The sequence below is a fragment of the Myotis davidii genome, unplaced genomic scaffold (genome assembly GCF_000327345.1).
Source record: "Myotis davidii unplaced genomic scaffold, ASM32734v1 scaffold608, whole genome shotgun sequence".
NCBI lineage: Eukaryota > Metazoa > Chordata > Mammalia > Chiroptera > Vespertilionidae > Myotis > Myotis davidii.
Genome location: NW_006300025.1, coordinates 818,630 through 839,297, shown reverse-complemented (window position 1 = coordinate 839,297; position 20,668 = coordinate 818,630). Strand labels below are relative to the sequence as shown.

The following is a 20,668-nucleotide window of genomic DNA, read 5'->3' as shown; positions in this document are numbered from 1 at the left end:
GGGGACTTCTCCGTCGGCTGTCTTTGGACAGTCAGGAAGCATGTGCAGGGCCCTCAGTTTATTCCATTTCTGAGTGCAGATGGTCCCCGACTGACACTGGTTCCACCTACAGTCTTTCACTTTTGCAGTGACTTGAAAGCGATACATATAATAAATTGCATGAGATAGTCAACACTTTATTTTTTTTTAAATATTTTTCTTTCAGAGAGAAAGGGAGAGAGAGAGAGAGAGAAACATCAATGATGAGAGAATCATTGATGGGCTGCCTCTTGCACACCCCACACTGGGGATTGAGCTCACAACCGGGCGAGTGTCCTGACCAGGATTCAAACCGTGAACTGGTTCATATGTCGAAACTTAACCACTGAGTCATGTTGGCTGGACGATAGCGATAGTCAACAGTATTATAAAATAGCCCCATGACTTTGGGGCTAATGTAAGTGTTCTGAGCACGTGTAAGGTCAGCTAGGCTAAGCTGTTCAGTAGGTTAGGTGTATTAAATGCATTTTGACTTCCGATGTTTTCAACTTACGATGAGTTTGTTGGGACCTAAGTTAAGAAGCCACACCCCAGGCAGCTGGACAGAATCTTTGGCTCTTGACTGGCTTGGTTGCTCCTGTCTGAGTGTAAGTCCTTGCTCCTTCCTTCTGCACAGGGTCCCTGGACACCGACAGTCCTCTCTGCCTCCCCTACAAGACGCTGGTCTCCACGGTTGGAAGCATGGTGTTCAACGAGGGTGAGGCCCAGCGGCTAATTGAGATCCTGTCTGAGAAGGCTGGTGTCATTCAGGACACCTGGCATAAGGTGGGCCCACACTCTCCTGCCTGCGTGTAATGGCCTCTGCAGCTGGCCTTCCCCCCTCCCTCTCAGGGACCTGTGAATTGTAGTGGCTACCTGGTCCTGGGGTGGCCACACCTGGCTTGCCAACTGCACAGGGAACAGCCTCCACTCACCTTTCTCGGCAGAACCCTGTTGCCCTTTTCCAAGCAGAAGCTGCAGGAATTACCCTGCAGATCCTTTGGATTCAGCTACAGCCCAGCCATGGCTGGGCCACTGAAACATAAAGAGCCAGGGCAGCACTCTGAGTTCCAAGGGACTGGGGGTGCAACACACGAGCGGGGGCCCAGCTGGTTTGTGGCTAGGGCTCTGGGTGCAGGAAGGAATATGTGTAGGGGCACACTGAGTGAGGGAACCTTGTGATGGAACCAGAAGCACCTTCCCTCCTGCTGTTGGGGGCCAGTTCAGATGCTGGCACCCACCCTCTGGTACCTTGGTGAATGAGGTGCCACCAGGAAATGCTGCATGGCACAAATTTATTTATTTATTCCTTAATCAGAGTTGGAATTGTAGGTAATTTTGATTGTGAATTTTGTGGCAACTTAGTGGTTAGAGATGTTGGGGGGTTCCCTAAAAGGCCAGTGGGGGTTCCTCTACTCCTGGCCCTTGCTGAACTGTTATGTGTCATGCAGTCGCAGGGAGCTGCTCGCTCAAGTGAGAATAGAGAGGGGTGTGTGTGTGGAAGGAGGTTTCCTGGCTGTGAGTGGCTGGAGGTCAGGATGACCTCGCTTCTCCAAGGAGAGAGGCCTGAACTCCACTCAGGCTACTGTCCCAGAATACACTTCCTCTCCCATGGCTTCTGTGCCTCAGCCAGGGACCTACAGGCTGCACCTAGAACCTAAGGGCTAGGCACTGAATCAGAAACAGTGGCCACTGCCCCCATTGGAGAGGCCCTGGCCTCCATTGACCCAAGTTAATGGGAAACGCTATGCTCCTGAAAACTACCTCAAAGATCCAGTGCTTTTGCCAAACAGCTTCTAAGCACAGAGGTTCTGGAGGCCCTACAGACTGGGTGTCTAAGGCGGAGGGGGGGTGGGGGGAGGAGAGAGGGGGGGCTTTCCCCAGAAATGTCTGGAGTCAGGGTGGAACCTGCTAGTCTTGAAGTTCCTGCTCCCACTTCATCAGGACACTGGGTCAGAGTCTGCTGGGTTGGGGGGACAAACCAAATTATCTGTACCCTCTGTTAATGTGGCTCTGTGGATATTTCCAGGCCACTCAGAAGGGCGACCCTGTGGCGATTCTGAAACGCCAGCTGGAAGAGAAGGAAAAGCTGCTGGCCACAGAGCAGGAAGACGCGGCTGTTGCCAAGAGCAAACTGAGGGAACTCAATAAGGTATGGCCAGCGCATGCCCCATCCTGAGAGCCCCTGGGCTGTGGCAGTGCTGCTCCTCGGTTGGGGGTTGCCTCCCGACTCTGGCTCGTTCGGGGCTGCCCATGTAACTGCCCCTTGAACCAACGCGCACTGCGACTGTGGGAGCCCGAGACCAGCCTGTATGGCCCCTGCAGAGCTCCGTGGGGTGGCTGCTTCCTTCTCAGGACTAGGAACGCAGGTTGTTAGGTAGTGTGAGATGGGGTCATTGGCCTGTCCCACAGTTACGGGCCATCGTTTTAGGGTATACACCCTGAAAAGGAGGATGGGCGCAGTTGACCCATAATTGTTTTCATGGGGCAGAAGGGGCTGCTTTTCTCCCTTTTCTGCTATCTGTGGAGCAATCCTGAGGGAAAGCCTGGCTCCTGAGTCAGCTGATGGCTGGTGTGTGACGTTTGTACTCAGTGAACAGCAGTGAGATGAGTCAGGACACATGCGCACGGGCTGCTCTCCCTGTCAGAACTCACTGGGGCTTCTCCCTCCTCTGCGGAGAAAGTTCTGGTGTCCCAGCCCATGGGCTAGGTTTTGCCAGCACAATGCTGAGCATTGCCCTCTCCCTCTCCCTGCTCTCTGCCTCCTTTAACGGTGCAACAGGTACAGGGGGTGGCCTGGGCCTCTGGGTGCCCCACAGTGTCTAGGCTGCAGCCCCTCCTCTGGGCACCTTCCATCTGCTCATTTGAGAAAACTCATAAGTGAGGCAGCCTGAGTTTCTGTCCTAAATTGGAGGGATGTGGCTTTGAGCCAAATGGCATAGTTTGGCGGGAAGGCAGGAGTAGAAGATGAGCTTTTGGTTGGTTACTCTTGGTTAATGCTCCGCCCAGGAGAAGGAAAAAAAAAGGCAGGTCTAGAGCTTGGTAGCTTCTGCTTAGGTTGGAGGTGTGGGGGGCTCAATATGTGGCCTTCACACAAGTCCATCTTGTGTTGTTGGTTAAATGCAGGGTGGCTGGAGCCATTTGCCCTGCACCCAAGAACTGACTGCACATGTCTCTTCCTGGTAGACATGACATAGTATGCCCTAGGCCAGGAGCATTTACACCATGGAAGTGAGCCAGCTCTACAGATCAGAGCTCTCTCCCTAAGAGCTAGCTGACCAGCACACCATTGGTTAAGTGTCTATGGTTTAGGGGAGCCGTTCTTCCATACCCTCTTACTGGACAAACTGGGAAATGCCTGTGAAAATTTGTTGATACCCCCAAAGTAAGGTTCAGGTGAGGAAAAAAAAGGAGTGAATGTTCCCACAGCTGGCTGGCATGGGGCTGCCTGGCTAGTACCTTGTGCCTACCACCTTGAATTTAGGAAGGGCTACAGGTGTGATGAGTGAATAAGTGCAACCTCTGATGGTGATGCTGGCCTCTGTGGCATCTCTTCCCCACCACTGGTGTCTCCAGCCACTGAGGGTCAGTGAATCGTGCAGAAGGAGGCCCCTCAGACACTGCCCCTTGTGCTGGACACTTACTGCTCTCCCTCAGTGGTGGCTGCTTCACGAGATCTCCAAAACCACAGTGGCAGCTAATCTTCAGATACTCTCCTCAGTTCTATTATATGTCTGGCCCTCCCCTGGTAGATCTCCCTGGCTGCAGCTGCAGGGGCCTGTAAGATATGTAGGGGTGCAGCCCTTGGTTTCATTACTCATCTCACCCTCCAGGAATCCAGGCATTGGCTCCAAGGCGAGGAGATGTCTGAGGTGCATCCAGCCCTCCCTCCTCTGACTACATCCTCCTCCCTGCAGCCCAAGGAGGTCCTCTCAGGCTCTCAAGTGCTAACCTGGTCCTGCGAGGCACTCTGTGCTCTGCCATTAGCCTCAAATGCTCTTCATTGCTGAACTGGCTGGGCATTTTTTCCCTATCCTGGAAGACTCAATTTGCTCTCCCTCGGGAATCCTTCCGGAGCCCCCAGTTTCTTGTCTCAGCACAGAGGTTGCCATTGCAGTCATGTGCCACTGTATCTGTCCCTGGTGACTCTAACCAGCTTGCTTGGCTCAGCCTAGCAGGCCGCCTGTCAGCAAGTGGCTGCTGAGGCCTGAGCCAGCTAAGAAGATACAGCCTCTGATGGTTTGGAATTGTCGTCTTTCCTCCCTGTGCTTCTGGAATCCATGGACATCAGGTTCCTGCATTTGTCTGTTGAGAGTTTGGCGCAGAGCTGATGTGTTGATTTCATTCTTGTCATGTCTCCTAGCCCAGGACCATTGAGGAAAGTTATATGAGAAACTAAGTTTTGGGAAATGTGGAATTTCTCCTCTCATAAGGATCTGGTTCCCTCCACGTGTTTTGTTCTCCTCATGGATTGTTTTCTGTGATGGATCCATGCTTCACAAATGGGTGAAGTCTCGGCAGAGTTGGGCTCAGGGACCATTTCAGGCACCAGCTGCAGGACTTAACGGGCATAGGCACCCTTGACTTCTGTCCTAGCCTTCTGACAGTCTTCTGGCCTTGTGCCTGGGTTTGAGGAGCCACGCATGGCTTTGGTGCAGCCCTCTGGAAAACCATCTTTCTAGCTGTAGTCTTCTGAGGCTCCAGGTGCCCTGTCATGGGGCCTCTGTCCTGAGGCAGAGCTCTGGACTAGACCCCATCCTGTGTTTTCTCAGCCTGGGAGATAGGGCCTAGCGCAGCCGCGGGCAAACTATGGCCCGCGGGCCGGATCCGGCCCGTTTGAAATGAATAAAACTAAAAAAAAAAAAAAAGACTGTACCCTTTTATGTAATGATGTTTACTTTGAATTTATACTAGTTCACACAAACACTCCATCTATGCTTTTGTTCCGGCCCTCCGATCCAGTTTAAGAACCCACTGTGGCCCTCGAGTCAAAAAGTTTGCCCACCCCTAACCTAGCGTCATGCCGTCAAGAAGACCCTCAGGGTGGCGTGCTCCCAGGGATGGAGTGGGAGGTATTCTTGCTGTCCACGCCTCACCAGGCTTCGGAAGCTCACACCAAGCAGGGCTACTCCCGGACGGAGCAGAGTGCCGTTTCTGAGCCAGCAGTGTTTGTGCTGGTGCCAAGCCTCCACGCCCAGCCCAGTCAAAGAAAACTGGGCCCCAGTCCTCCAGTCCCCAGCACCACTGGGGATCCATTTCAGGAAAATGAATCTGACCTTTGCAACTGAATTTAGAATGTGACCAGAGGAATCCTGGGATTCTGAGCTCCTAGGAGAAAACAAAGCCAAGGAGGGCTAAACAAAAGCCCTGAGGAAAAGCTGGCCTTTCTCTGCCCTTTAAAAAAGCCCAGAGGCTAAAGGAAGGGAAATCCCATTAGATTCTGCTGGCCTTGGGATCCCAGCTAGATGCCTGGAATTGCATGAGTCCTGCCCAGCGTGGGGAAGGCTGTCCCTAGACCAGTGATGGCGAACCTTTTGAGCTCGGTGTGTCAGCATTTTGAAAAACCCTAACTTAACTCTGGTGCTCTATCACATATAGAAATTTTTTGATATTTGCAACCATAGTAAAACAAAGACATATTTTTGATATTTATTTTATATATTTAAAGGTCATTTAACAAAGAAAAATTAACCAAAAAAATGAGTTTGCGTGTCACCTCTGACACGCGTGTCATAGGTTCGCCATCACTGCCCTAGACAGATGCTCAGTGCCAGCCTCTGGGTGTCCATTAGTTGTGGACAGCAGAGGTGGGCGGAGGATGATCCAATGTGGCTGCTCCACCTGCTTCTGGTGTGGCTATGGGCACTCCAGGGTCTCTCTGAGCTTTGGTTTCTTCCAAGCCTGGATCCTGTACTAGAAGGCGTCACCGTGTTGCTAGTGTGTGGAGTTTTGCTGGGGGAGCTGGCACGGTCATGTATATTAGAGGAAGCTTGGTGAAGCTTTGAATTCCCACAAAGTTGCCCTGCCGTGCTTTAGAGGTGCCGGGCCAGCCAGAGGAGTGGGGCAACTTTTCTTTTCTCCCACTTTCTGGGACCCTTGTGGACTCACAGTCCCAGGTTCCAGACCACCTCTGCTACTTACAGCTGCTCCCCAGCCTAGAACAACATCTTCCCAAGGGTCAGTGAGCTCGACTTTAACCTGGGGATCAAGATCCTCACCTTGCCCTGACCGGTTTGGCTCAGCGGATAGAGCGTCGGCCTGCGGACGAAGGGGTCCCGGGTTCGATTCCGGTCAAGGGCATGTACTTTGGTTGCGGCCACATTCCTAGTGGGGAGTGTGCAGGAGGCAGCTGATCGATGTTCCTCTCTCATCGATGTTTCTAACTCTCTATCCCTCTCCCTTCCTCTCTGTAAAAAATAAATAAAATATATATTAAAAAAAAAGATCCTCACCTTACTGAGAGACTTGAATGAGACACCTGTCTGTCCCAGGGCGGGCACACAGTGTCAGCCTCTCCTCCCATTTCTGTGGGTAATCAGTGAATCGTTCCTGAGTCTGGACCTCATGTCCCTGTGGGTTCTCTCCCTGGTGGAGCCAGGAGGAGGATTGTCTTTGAAAAGTAGGGCCAGTGGGTCCCAGGTGTTTCTAGGGAACCCCAACCACACAGAGCAGCCCTGGAACCCAGTGCCCCTCCCCCCTTGTGCACCCAGCTCCTCGCCTTGCCTCCAATTCTCACCCATCTCAGACAGGAGGGACACTCTGGCCCTTTGGGATGGGTCTCCCTGGCAGCCCTGGACTGGAGAAAGGAGAGGATTTCCCATTTCTCTGTTTCATTGCCCAGAATGGGAAGAGATGGGGCTATGAATCTCATGAGACACTTACATCCCAGTCACCCAGGCAAATTGGAGCCATACCAAGTAGTTGTTATTCTGGCTGAAGGCCCACTGGACGGAGAGCACCCACTTCCCAGAGGCCCATTTCATCGACCCTCCCTCGCACTGTGATTCCACAAGGCTTATGTCCATTGCCATTCCTTCTGGGATAACAGTTCCCAGCCAGCTCTTCTCCCTCAGCCTGCCCTCCCCACCCTGTGCTCTGCCCCTGCCTAAGGCTCTGGGCCCCCAGGCCCAACATCCTGTGTTCATTGTGGCATCTGACACTGCCTAGAGCAGACATTCCCCCAAGGAGGACTGAGTGGTTGCCCACAACAGACTAGGCCCTCCAGGAGTGGGGCTGATTCCCCAGCCATGATTGGACGGGCAGTGTCCCCACCCCAGCCATCAGACTTGGAGCCTGTCAGTCCTGACAAAGGTACTCAAGTAGAGGTAGGCGTTCTGGGGCCTGGATATCAGGGACCATGCCAACTGGAGTGTTGTAATCCCAGCAGAGCTGGAGTGTCCCTGTAGAGCCTAGGAAGAGAATACTGTTTGCTTAGCTCTTGCTGGTGTCCATATCCATTGTGGCCAAGGCCTGACATCCAGCCCTTAGTTGGTTAAGCCAGCAGGATTTTCTGGTAACCTCTTGTCTCCTGCTTGCTGTCTGTTGTGGCTGGCGTGGATCTGTCGGAACTCAGGAGATGGGGCCTTGTGCTCTGCTCGGAAGCTCCTCCCAGCCCTAGCCCCAGCTGATGCTCTGGGTTCTAACGATCTCAGTCCCATCTGATAAGCTCCCGCCCCTGCCTCTCTGGCCCTCTGCTTTCTCCAGGAGTTGGCGGCAGAAAAGGCAAAGGCAGCAGCTGGGGAGGCCAAGGTGAAAAAGCAGCTGGTGGCCAAGGATCAGGAGATGACAGCTGTGCAGGCCCGAATGCAGGCCAGCTACCGGGATCACATGAAGGAGGTGCAAGAGCTACAGGGCAAGGTGAGCAGTGCTGTGGGGCCAAGGAGGGCTGGAGTGGTCGCAAAGGGCAGTTGAGGGTGCCCTCGGGGGTGGGGGTGGGTCTATAGAATCTGGTTTGTTTTTGAAGGAAGCAACTGTTTTTATCTGGCCAGATAGTGGCAGCCAGCCTACCTTGTATATTTAATGATACTAACTGGGAAAATGTAACATACATTTTAAAGAGCTCTTTTTGAAAATAGTTGGGTCCCAAGTAGCCAGTCCTATGTCCTGTCTCCTGGGTGCCTGTGGGTCAAGTTCTCAGCCTCCCTGTGATCCTAGAGTAATGCTGACTCTGCTTTTTCTACTTGAGGTTGGAAAAATCACCTAAAGCAGAAGGCTCTGGAATGGGGCCAGGGGAGGTGTGTCCAGCTTGGCCTGCAGAGTCAGAGCCCTGGACCTCATCTTCTCAAACCTGTGCTCTGCTCATGGTGGGCACAGGAGGCCAGAGGCAGGATCCCAGGCTTCCTGGGGAGTTTTAGGCTGTGACCATGGCTGTGTCCTTTGTCTCAGACCTCAGGCTGAGAGTGTGTGGAGCATGTCTGGTACTCTGGACTGAGCACTTTGCTGCCTGGAAGCCTCAGAGGGGAGAGGAGGTGTGTGGTTGGGGGGTCACTCTTGGCCCTGAGCTCCTGATGCTAGAGCTGTTGAGTTTCCAGACTCTTGTTCTTAGGGGTCCTGTCCACCTCATGTGGGGAAGCGAGCCCTTGGGGGTTTTGTCTGCAGGCTGTTATCTCACTAACCTGGCTCCAGAAGTCAGCTCCCTGTAAGGCCAAGTAGCACTGATACCCATCAATGGTTTTAGGTCCGGACACTTCAGGAACAGCTGGAGAATGGCCCCAACACACAGCTGGCCCGCCTGCAGCAGGAGAACTCCATCCTGAGGGACGCCTTGAACCAAGCGACGAGCCAGGTGGAAAGCAAGTAAGCTCAGTGCTGCTCCCAGTCGGACTTGGCAACGGCACAGCCCTGGGGGCCTCTGGAGCTGGGAAGGGTCCCCGAGCCTCCTGCAAGGCTGCAGCAAGTGCACTCTAGGTTCTTACTGGATCTGGGGCTGCTGGGCACTTCTGCACCTCCCCATTTGAGGCTCCATCCTCCTCCTCCATCTCTTACCTGGTTCGGAGCAGCTGAGCCTTCCAGCGCATGGCTGGCATCCTCTCCTGTGGTCAGGCTGCAGGGAGGAGTGAGCTCCAGCACACCCTTGCCCATGCCCCTGTGATCAAGAGCCCCTCAGGTCCTGGCTGGTGCCAGCATCTGCTTTCCTGGACGAGCAGATACTATTTCCATGTCTATCTTCACAACATCCTGATTCGAGGCTTTTAAAAACTCCTGATTGTGACCTAGAGTATCAAGGCTGAGTGGATTGTCCAAGTTCAGAGTTCGATGTGTTGTAGGGATCCGCTGTGGGCCTGAATGCCTTGATTCTCCACGGGGAACGAGGTCTGTGCTGGAGGGACATTTGCTTTCGATGCATTGGTGACAAGTATTGCTTCACAGCACACCGGCCCGGCCTGTTTAGCAGAGTTCTTGATCTCCGCGTGGCCTCTCGGGAGCTGAAGTTCTGGCAAGTCCACAGCAAGTGGGCGACCCCAACGGGCAGTACGGAGTCTCAGCCATGTTCTTGGAGGAAGGCCCCTGCATTTTCTTTTGATTCACATTTCTTTGCCTCCTCTTGGCCTGAAGCATCCTGAAGGGACTTTCTGGGGATCTGCGTTGCCCCCAGAGCATTTCCTTTTGCCAAGAGGAGAACTGACTTAGGCAGAGCACGGGCACCCTCAGTGGGTGTTTTAACTGGAAGTCCAGGGGACAGTGTTGGCCCAGGATCTAGACCAGGGAGGCATGTCAGTGCCCGCACGCCTGTTTTGCTGGTGGGCCTCCTGGCACGGAGTGAAAGCCAAAGGCCACCCTCCCCAGGCCGGTTTCTTCTCTCTGGAGGTCCCCTTTGGGTGTGTGTGTGTGTGTGTGTGTGTGTGTGTGTGTGTGTGTGTGTACACATCTCATCTCCACCCTGGCCCATGGGTTCTTCTCTGCAGCCACAGCAGAAGGTGAACATGGGGTGGAGGGGCATTCTGGCTTCCCCATGCAGAGTTTGCTGTGGCCTCTGTCCTGGGGAAAGCTCCGAAGCATGGAGACCCGTGGTCCTGAGGAGGCGGCTGCTGACTCTGTCAATTCGTGGGAGATCTGACCATATGGATGGGTGTTCCCAGGCCCCTCCCTAGCTGCATATCAGTCCCAAGGAGCTGCCCACCCAGCCGCCCACCTTCATCAAGGGTCCTGGAGTCTAGCAGTTCCCGTGAGCTCTCCAGTCTTGGATCTTGGTGCTGAGCTGACGGCCCGCAGAGGGCTTTGGATGGCCTCCCTAGTTCAGATGGGGAAACCCAAGTCCAGAGGTGGGACCCTCTCACCCCCAGCAGCAGACAGAGCTGGTCTTGGTCAGGTTTCCTGCCTCCCACGCTTGTGGACAGTCTTGTCTGGTCTGTCCCTTGGCTGGACCGTCGGTCCTGTCTTGAAAAACTGTCTAGTGAAGGAGGACTGCATGCTGATGACCTCTTCACACTAGGAAAGGCAGGTGTTGGCCTGCCCCCTTTTTTCCTGTTAACCACGTCTCCTTCCCTCCCTCTTGAACTTCTCCCTGGTCCTGAGACCCACCTTTTATGCGGTATTGAGAGCTCTGTTCTGTGAAGGGCCTCAGCTTCCCGCTTCGGGTGGCCTCCAGTGAAACAGGACTCCAATGGGCTGCTGCCCTGAGCCGTGCAGGGGTCCAGCAAGGCAGCCTGCATCCCAGGGCTTGTTTGGACCCTCGTTAGCAATGAGGAAAATTGTGTCTTACCTTTTTCTATCTGAATTCCCAGGTGTCTGGGAGGGGCGCCTGTGGGATCTTTTAGTGCACATTTTGCTCTTCGCTCTCTCTGGTCCACACACCATGCTGGTAAAACCCCATCTGGCTGATAATGCAAGAGGGGCTCCAAGATTCAGGCAGCTACTTAGGAAAGAGCAGGTGGCCCAGAGGGAGGGCTCATATCACGGTCCCAGTCAGCCAGGGGCAGCTCTCAGGGCTGGCAAGAGCTGACTCGAGCCCTCTTCTGTCTGTCAGTTGGGGGCTGGTGACTGTCTTGCAGGCAGAACGCGGAGCTGGCCAAGCTCCGGCAGGAGCTCAGCAAGGTGAGCAAGGACCTGGCGGAGAGGTCAGAGACAGCACGGCAAGAGGAGCAGCAGCGGAAGGCTCTGGAGGCCAAAGCAGCTGCCTTCGAGAAGCAGGTCTTGCAGCTGCAGGTGAGTCACAGTGGCAGCCACTTCAGTGCATTGTTCACCCCACCCACCAAGCCGGTCTGAGTAGCAGGGACGGGCCAGGGCTGCCCAGCCACACAGAGTCCTTCCAGCCGTGACTGACAGCTGGAGACTCAGGCAGGACGGGAACTGGAACCCTCAACCCTGGCCTCATGAGTAATAGTGATAGCTTGCTAGCTTCAAGTGGATTCGTTCTATGGGCTACATATTGTTCTAAGCACTTTATAAGCATTAACTTAGCTAATTCTTATTGGAACCCTGTGAGGTAGGTTCTATTACTATCTGGAATTTACCCATAGGAAATTCAAGGCATGGAGAAGTTAAGCACCTACCCCAAGTTCACACAGAGGCAAGATTTCAACCTCCACGTCGAGCCTCAGAGCTGTTTGTTCTCCCACACTTTTTGCCACTTCTGGTACCGCAGCTCTGGCCATAGCCATCCAGACTAACGTCAGCAGCTCTGGCTTCAAGGCTCGGGGAGGGTTCTTCCTTCCCAGCCTCTAGATGTGGCCTGGAAGCTCTGATTTCCCCGGAGGATGCCCTTTCGCCAGAGGAAGTTTGTCAGTCCCCCTGTTCCCAAAGTGTCCTGGGCAACAGCTAGTGTGGCCCCCCAGCTGGCCTGTTTCGGGGCAGGGTGACAGGGTGTGGGGAGCCTTGACATTGTGCCTGCTTTTCATTGAACTTTTCTGGTTAACAAGAAAATCCTGCCATCCCGAAGGGCATTGAGTCCACTTTCTGCCCAGTCATTAAAGCTAGGCGGTAGCACAAGGGGCATTGGGGCTGCCTTGTGGAAGGGACTAGAACAGCCGTGGGCAAACTACGGCCTGCTTGAAATGAATAAAACTAAAAAAAAAAAAAGACCGTACCCTTTTATGTAATGATGTTTACTTTGAATTTATATTAGTACACACAAACACTCCATCCACGCTTTTGTTCCGGCCCTCCGGTCCAGTTTAAGAACCCATTGTGGCCCTCAAGTCAAAAAGTTTGCCCACCCCTGGTCTAGAATGACACTCAAAATTGTTTGTGTACAAAAGACTAAAAAGGCATATGGACAAATCAACATGGTTTGGATTGTTCAGGTGAAAGCAAGGTGGGTAATTGGTGGTTCTGATCCACCCAGATGAATGAAATCAGAGCCACCTGGGCAGGAATGGCTGTGACTGTTTTAAAGGCTCCCAGATGGTCTGGTGCTATAACCACTGCCCTAGTGACCAGGTGCCATTCCATGTGCCATTTCTAAGGATCCTGGGGCCAAGGCCTGGGCCTGGCTCTTGTCAGTAAACCCCAGACTCTGAGCAGCTCCTGCCCTTTCAGGCCTCAGGCACTGTTTTCAGCCTCGGGCCACACCAAGGGGTCCATTCTTTCCCTTCTTGATACCAAAAATTCTGGGAGTGGCTGGCCACTGGTGGTGAGGGAGACCAGGGCATGGTGTTGACATTGAGGCCCTTGGTGCCTGCTATGGGCTTTCAGAGCCTTGGATTCCCCATCTGTAACATAGGCAAGACAGTAGTACCTGTCTTCGGTGGCTGAGGATTAACCATGTGGCACATGAACAGTGCCTTGCACAGAAAAAGAGCTCAGTAAATGTGATCTGTACAAAGGCCCACTCAGGAAATCTCCACGTTAGACTAGGGGTTTCTGTTGTAGGAAGCATCTCTGTGCCATGCTGAAATGAGAATGGGGTTTTTCCTTTTTGTGACTATTTTTCACCTGAGGTTCCTTCACCCTGAGCCAGCTCTTCAAGGGCTAGGTGGGCATGGGCTCCTGGCTTTACCCATGGATGAACTGACTTGAGAAATTCAGGCGGGTTTTATAAAGGTCATCGGGTGGATGGGAGGGTGTTCTGTGTGACCTCAGAGCTAGCTGAGGGTCTGGCCTCCCTTTTGTATCCTCATGGCCCTTTTCCCTCTGCCCACTCCCCAGGCGTCTCACAAGGAGAGTGAGGAGGCCCTGCAGAAGCGCCTGGACGAGGTCAGCCGGGAGCTCTGCCGCTCGCAGACCAGCCACGCCAGTCTCCGGGCAGATGCTGAGAAGGCCCAGCAGCAGCAGCAGCAGCTGGCCGGTGAGGGCGAGGCTTGGTTTGGAGGCCCAGGCGGGGTGGTTACGGTCTTTATGGTTGCACACCCTGAACCATAAAGTGAGCCAGTCCTGTTAGTCTGTGAGGCAGGGATTGTGCCCTGTCAGGGGACAGATGAGGTGCAGGGGTGAGACTCACTCCCGTGGGAGAGCTGGATTGGGGTGGAGTTTGTGAGGGCTGGGTGAGCGGTGGAGCTTATGAAGGCAGGGTGTGGGGAGGACGGGGGCAGGGGGCGGGCAGCCTTTGAGGGCTGGGTGATGGCTGAAGGTGCTGCCGTCTCCTGTTTGCTGTGGGGGAGCCGAGGTGCTCCTGAGGGCATTGCTGGCTTTCTCAGCTGACTTCTTCTGGACCTTTCTGGCTCTCCTGGCTCAGTTAGCTCAAGAGGCCAGGTTTGGAAGGTGGGTCTATGGTTCCCCTGTGCTCACAGGTCTGCTTCACAATCAGGAGGGGATGGCAGAGTCGGGGGCACCCAGGGCCCCTAGAGAAAGAAGACAGTCTCCGCGACAGCTCCATGGTCACTTGCTCAGTATTTCCTGAGCAACTGCCATGGGCTGAACACTGCTGTGGGTGCCCAGGGCATGGCCAGGGGTGAAGCCGTGGGCATCTGCGCAGTGTTCCAGCAGGAGAGACATAGGTAGATAGACACTTGTCGACAGGTCAGACAGTCTGTGCTCTATAGATTTCAAGTAGACAGCATGACCTAGAGCAGGGTTGGCAGCTGTTTCTGTGAAGAGTCAGATAGTAACTATTTTTGGTTCTATAGGCCAGATGGTATCTGTCACAACTGCTCAGCTTTGCTGCCATAGTGTAGAGCAGCTCCAGACATTATATAAACAGACAGGTCTGGCTAGGTTTCAATAAAACTTTATTTACAAAAATGGGTGGCCCCTAGGCTCGGTTTGCTGACCCCTCCTCTCATCACCAGGTGTGGCTTTAGATTGGGCAGTTGGGGTGGGGGCAGGTGTTTAAGCTGAGATATGGATAACGGAAGGAAGGGGCAGAATGGTAAGCAAAGGACCCCTACAAATGGGAACTTGAACTTAGCCTGTATAAGAAATAGAAGGTCAGCGAGTGACTGAAGAAAGCAAGCAAGTGGGCAATGTGGGGCCAGATGGGTGACCCTCCCTGTGAAGAGTTTGGGTGCTGTGTTCAGTGATGGAAGGGTTCAGAGAGTTTGGGGGATGGCATGGTTCCATTTGCACTTCTGGATGCTTTGATGCTGGGTTGAGAATGGACTGGAGGAGCAAGAGTGGTCCAGGGGACCAGGAATGAGGCTCTTGCAGTCATTCAGGCCAAAAGGAAACAGTGCTGGGCCCAGTCACAGAGGTGCTTGTGAGGGAAGGATGGACTGGGCAGACAGTGGATGTAGAATCCGTAGGCCTGGTAGATGAGAGAGAGGCAGGAGCCCAGGAAAGCGAGCAGCCAGATGGGGAGGTTGGTGCTGGATTTGAGTTCCTAAGCAGAGCTGCATTTGGAAGTGCCAGGCGCTGAGCCTGGTGCTGGGATGAGACCAGAGCTTTGGGACTGTGCAGAGTCATAGACACATGGATGACATTTAGAACCATGGGACTTACCTGAGGTCATCAAGGAAGGACACCCCCAGAAGACCCCTGCCCTTAGTCTCAGCTAAAATGAGCCAGTCTTAGAACCAATTTTTAGAAACTGCAACTGAAATCCATTCTAGATTGGATTTTTCCATGAGTGCTCTGAGGGCCTTTTATTCTACCCTAACAAGTCCTCGAGAACGAAGCCGAGGTGTGACTTTGTCCAATAGCTAATGAGATGCCCCAGGGGTCAGAAGTAAGCCTTAAACTCCAGGCACAGGGAGGAGGCAAGGGAAGGAGTCCTCGGTGCCAGTGTGCTGAAGGGCAGGCATGGTGTCCAGCCCGGGCATTTGCTGCCCCTGACCTGCCCTTGCTCCCCTTCTGGCCCAGAGCTGCACAGCAAATTACAGTCCTCCGAGGCGGAGGTGAAGAGCAAGTGCGAGGAGCTGAGTGGTCTACACGGGCAGCTCAAGAAGTCCAGGGCAGAAAATTCACAGCTCACAGAGAGAATCCGGTCCATCGAAGCCCTGCTGGAGGCAGGCCAGGCCCAGGATGCCCAGGTCAGCTGGCACTTCCTTCCTGGGGCTGACAGGAGGGAGGGAGAATGCCATCGAGTTCTGACCTGGACTCAGTTGCCAGGTGAAGTGAGACTCACAGTGACTAAGGAGCTCTCTGTCTCTCATTCCAGGCCAGCCAAGTGGAGGCTGACCAGCAGCAGGCACGGTAAGTGGAGGTGGAGGAGGAGGGCTGCAGCCTCAGCACAGGGTGGCCCAGGACCCTGGGAGCCAGGGCCTTCAGTGGGGCACACAGCTTCCCTGGAAGGAGCCCCTTTCAGAGGCCCCTGCCTTTCTCCATCCCTCCAGTGACAGGATGGGCCTGGTCAGGAAAGAAGGCAGCCTTGCAAGTAGTTCCTGCCTTCTCTCAGAAAGCAAAACTGATCTGTGGACGGAGTGCCAGGTGCCTCAACAGGGCCACCTCCTGCCATCTATCCAGCTCTCGATTGGGAGGGGCTAGCTGGTCAGCAATTCTCTATCTACAGACTTTAGAGACTTAAGTCATAAATCAAATAGAAAGATGGTTGCACATCCTGAATAGAGGATCTGGGAGGCGGCCCAGGCTTTTTGCGCAGATTTGGGACGTCAGTACAGTTCAGAGCTACCAAGTCGAAGAGTCATTTCACTGCTGGCAGACCTTGTTTTCCCTTGTGTTGGCCCAGCACCAGGCGGTGCTCAGGGACTGTTTGCTGTTATTAAGGCCAGAGCCCTCATCTGGGTGAGGCGGCTCAGGCCAGAGGGCCAGAGTCCTTGGGACTATCACATCTGGGGTATGTGTCCCTCAGCAGATGCCCAGAGGCTCAGGAGGTGGGCCCTGGCTGCTGTGGCTAGGGATCCACAGAACAGCCATGTGGGGGTGAATCATGGAGGATATCCCTTGCTCTGGCTGCTGCTACCAGTGAGTCATCTCCTTGTACCTCCTAGCCCATGGCCCATGTTCCCTGGCCTCAGGCTTCAGGGTTTGGGGGCTGGGGAAGGAAGCCAATTGCCCAGAACGCCCAAAATGCCTTGCAGAACCCAGGACCAAACAGTCTCCAACTTCCTTTTCCAGAAAGGTTGGAGGATCTTTGTTTATCATGGTATTTTATTCCGAGAGGTTGTATTTGTTTAGGCTTTTGCTGTTGTATTTTAAAGTCAGATTCCGGCCACGCAGCGAATTCCTAGGGTGGTTATCAAAATGTTTTTGGTTGTTGCCCACAATAAGAAGTACAAATCTGTATGTCCCCCCCTGGTGGCCGTGGCAGCCCTCCTCTGGCAGGAGGTCCTTGGTGGGGCTTCTGTCCCTGGGGCCTTCTTGGGCCTAAATCTTCTTTTTTTTTTTAATCCTCACCTGAGGGTATTTTTTTTTTTCATTGTTTTTCAGAGAGAGTAAAAGGGAAGGAGGGAGGAGAGAGAAAGAGAGAGAGAGAAACATTGATATGTTAGAGACACTCGATTGGTAGCCTCCTGCAAGTCCCCGACTGAGGCCAGGGATTGCCCTTGACCAGGAATCGAACCTGGTGACCCTTCAGTGCATGGTGTGGGCCGATGCTACAACCACTGAGAAACACCAGCCAGGGCCCAGTCCTAAATCTTAATGCACATGGTGACATATCCAAGTGTCCATTTGAAGCCTGTTCCTCAGAACAGCTAGTACAGTTACAGTGTCAGCATTTCACTTTCTAGATGATGAGATTGGACAAAGCCCACTGGGCCATTGCATCTGGAAGAAGGGTGAAAAGTTGAGGCCTACATCTGGCCAACCCTGTGGTGTCTGGGGGTTGCACCAGGGGCACAGACTGCAGGAGGAGTCCTTGGGTCCCAGCAGAGTTAGGCTTTGCACAAAGGATGGTCCCGCTTTACACAGTGAGCTGCCGAGAATAGCGGTGCCTTGTCTCTGGGTGTGCAGGCACCACATGAGTTTCTAGCTCAGGTGTCCTCTGAGAAGGGCCAGCTGACAAGTTCAGTGGGGACAGGGCAGAACCAGGTTGACCAAGAGCCATGTAACCAGGCAGTGGGCTTGGTTCATTAGAAGAAAAAGCTTCCCTGAAAGCCCTACTGTCGGGGCCCGTCCCTGCTCTGGCTCCTGTGGCTGCTCTGACCCCTGCAGTCTCTGTGGCCATAGTCACCAAGTGGAACTCTGGTGGCCTTTGAGGCCTGCACCCTGGTCCCTGGGCACTCAGGATGAGTGAGGGGAGCGAGTGGCAGTTTGGTCTTTCCTAAAAGTTTGTGCCCTGGGAGGTGGTCAGGAGTGGGAGGTGCTCCTGGCTAGGGTGGGCACCCAGGCAGAGGAGGAAGGGTCCCTCCTGAGACAAGACTATGGGCGTTGTGTGCCCTCAGAGCCCACAGTGACCCCACTAATTCCTTTCAGCCTCAAGGAATTAGAGTCCCAGGTATCATGTCTGGAAAAGGAGGCCACCAACCTCAAGGAAGCGGTTGAGCAGCAGAAAGTGAAGAACAATGTGAGTATTGGGCATGTGTATGCAGAGGAGGAGTGGGGCTAGCTGCCTCTTGACATCCCATGTGCTACTCACTGCTGAAAGCCTACCTTTGGGGTCCATCCAGAACCCAGGGTAGACTCCCATTAGATCAGCTTGGGTCATGTGTCTGGGCATGGAACCCCCATGAGGACAGAGATGTGCTGATTGGCCACTTTCCCAGGGTCACATGGTCAGTCATCTTGAGGCTATGGGGGGAAGAGGGCAGGCAGTGAGCAGAGGATCCTTGGCTGTATCCTCACCCGGCTGCCCACCCACCACCCCTCACAGAGCCTGTTTCGGGTAGCCCTGTCTGCTGTCCCCAGAGGAGGTTCCCCTTGTACCTTCATGTGCCTGGCTTGGCCAGAGCCAGCCAAGGGGTCAGTGCTTACTGTTTGGTGACAGGAACCTCTTTTTTCTTAGGAGCCAGGCTGGCCCTCCCTCCTCCAGAATAGAATCTCCCTGAAAAGATGCTCACCCTCCTCATGCTATGCCACAGCCACCCCATAGTGGGCTGCAGCACCTGGGCCTTGTGTTATCTGCCCCAGAGAAGCCCAGTGGGTGTGGCCCAAGAAGAAGGCACTTTGTCCCTTTGCAGGCCTCCTGTGGGGTGCAGAACAGGGTCGGGAGGCTCTGCTCCACTGAGATCCTCGGGGGCAGCTCCTGGGGGAGGTGTAGCTGCTGCCCCGCCTGGCTGCTGACTGTTCCACGTCTTCCCCCAGGACCTCCGGGAGAAGAACTGGAAGGCAATGGAGGCCCTGGCCTCAGCCGAGAGAGCCTTCGAAGAGAAGCTGCGCTCCCTGACCCAGGCCAAGGTCAGTCCCAGCCTTCGTCGTGCCGGCTGGTGACTCAGTCAGCAGCACCTGTGTAGTTTAGCCAAACGCAAAACTCACCAACTGCATGCAGCACAGCCTCGGCCCCGGTGCATCTCAGAGATCCGCACCCAGGTCCTCCTCGAGGGCAGCACCTGTGCCTGGCTCCCGCATCGTCCTCCTTCCCTCCCTTCCTTGAGCTCTCCCTAAGAGAACAGGTGTAAATGTACTTCTGATTGCCTTTCTCACCTGGGCTCTTTGCCATCAGGGGGCAGAGATGGGCCATGGAGGCCGTAAGTTCAACATTGGGCCGTCTTCGAAACCCTGGTATTTTGTCTGATCCTGCTGCTCTCTCAGGCCCTCTGAAATCATGGTGCAGTAGGTTCTGTGATTGCTCCCTACAGTAAGTCACAGAGGGGAGAGACATCTTTGGTAGAACTCAGGCCCTGAAGTCCACGTTGGTCCTGGGCTCTGTGCAGCCCGGGTTGGGGAGAATGCAGGCATCTGTGTCCGGACCCTCACATCACTTCTGAGCCCTGGGCTGGGAGCCAGTGCTGAGGCTCAGGCCTGGGCCGGGGCATGGCCTGCAGCAGCAGCAAGTGGAGGCCTCGCCCATTGTATCTCATGTCTGCCCTGTTTTCAGGACCTTTCAGTGACTTCATGAATGTGCCCCTGAGACGGAGGTCGAGGGCTGGCCTCAGGTCCCATTGTGGCAGCTGTACCTAGACTCCCCAGGGTGACCTGAGCCTGCCTGGCCTACTTGTGGCAAATGCAGAATCTATGACTAGAGATGTCACCTGACTTGCTTATGGTCACGCAGCCAGATAAAGACAAGAGCTGGCCTCTGGGTCCACTGGCTCTGGCTTCCAACTCCCAACACTGGAGGGCCTGAATGGTAGTCATGAGGTTGGGGGTCTGTGGCAGGCATTGTCTCTGGGTCACTGGTGAGACAAGAAGGGTCTACTTCTAAGACTTCCAGACCATGTGGGTGCTGTGGTCAAGCTGGTGTCTGTGGGCTGTCCTCCATGTGCACGTTGCAGAACACCAGTCACAGCTCTTACCCGTGCGGCGCCTAGTGCTGCCCCTGGAGCCCAGGCCGTGTGGAGAGTGCGGCTGTGGCAGTAGGTCCAGCTGCTGTGGTTATTAGAAAAACTGTCTTTTAGCCAGAAATCTCCTGTGGCCACCCCCACGGTGTGCAGAGAGGGGATGCTATCTGTCTCCAGGGGACGCTGCTGTCCTAGGCTTCGCTTTATAGCTACGTTGGTCCTTCATGCTTTGAAGGGGAGACTCAAGGAGGACCACTGGGGCCGCTGATTGAGTGCGGCATGGCCCACGGCATAAGGCAAAGTGGAAATACTGATTCTCTCTCCACTGTTGCCAGGTGTCCCGCCACCCCTGGCCAGCAGTAGCTCCTAACTTTCGTGGCTACTGGGAGATACATCTTCTCTTTGCCTCCTTGTCATCTCTCACAGCAGCTCGGACCCCACCCTCCTCATAGTGTGTACACACCCCCCGGAAATCAACAACTGGTTTAGCCTGAGTCTGCGGAGAGGTGTTGATTAACCCCTATCTGCCACATGGGCCAGCCTGCTGTCTCCCTTCATTAGAGCGGAATCTGTTTAAAATAGAGGACTGGCCACTAAGGTTAAACACTGCCCTACAATCAACCCCACAAGTTGCCCACCTCCTCCTTTGACCCTCCTCCCTCCCCTTTCTGGGGTGGAAACCCCAGCATCTCTGGGGACACCCTCCCGGGATTTACTCTAAACCTTCATGTCTGAGAATCGCCTTCCCGCCTGCAGGAGGAATCCGAAAAGCAGCTCACGCTGACTGAGGCACAGACCAAGGAGGCGCTGCTGGCTCTGCTCCCAGCACTTTCCAACTCAGCCCACCAGGTAAAAGGAGGGGGCTGTTCCCTCAGACCCCACTGCTCATCAAGAATGTCACTGAGCCCTAACCGGTTTGGCTCAGTGGATAGAGCGTCGGCCTGCGGACTCAAGGGTCCCGGGTTCGATTCCGGCCAAGTGCATGTAGGGCATGTACA

General features: G+C 54.3%; 1 protein-coding gene across 22 annotated transcripts in view; it reads left to right on the top strand.

Annotated features, from left to right (window-relative positions):
- The window catches only part of RRBP1 (ribosome binding protein 1), a 43,414-nt gene that overhangs the window by 14,884 nt on the left and 7,862 nt on the right, over positions 1–20,668 (top strand). For all 22 annotated transcript variants that reach the window (XM_015572030.1, XM_015572028.1, XM_015572031.1 and 19 more), the window contains 11 exons: positions 656–804; positions 2,048–2,170; positions 7,723–7,875; positions 8,696–8,814; positions 11,010–11,163; positions 13,105–13,243; positions 15,193–15,362; positions 15,491–15,525; positions 17,707–17,797; positions 18,535–18,627; positions 20,427–20,519. In XM_015572030.1, the coding sequence (XP_015427516.1) occupies positions 656–804; positions 2,048–2,170; positions 7,723–7,875; positions 8,696–8,814; positions 11,010–11,163; positions 13,105–13,243; positions 15,193–15,362; positions 15,491–15,525; positions 17,707–17,797; positions 18,535–18,627; positions 20,427–20,519 (1,319 nt within the window). The remainder of the gene's footprint in view (positions 1–655; positions 805–2,047; positions 2,171–7,722; positions 7,876–8,695; positions 8,815–11,009; positions 11,164–13,104; positions 13,244–15,192; positions 15,363–15,490; positions 15,526–17,706; positions 17,798–18,534; positions 18,628–20,426; positions 20,520–20,668) is intronic.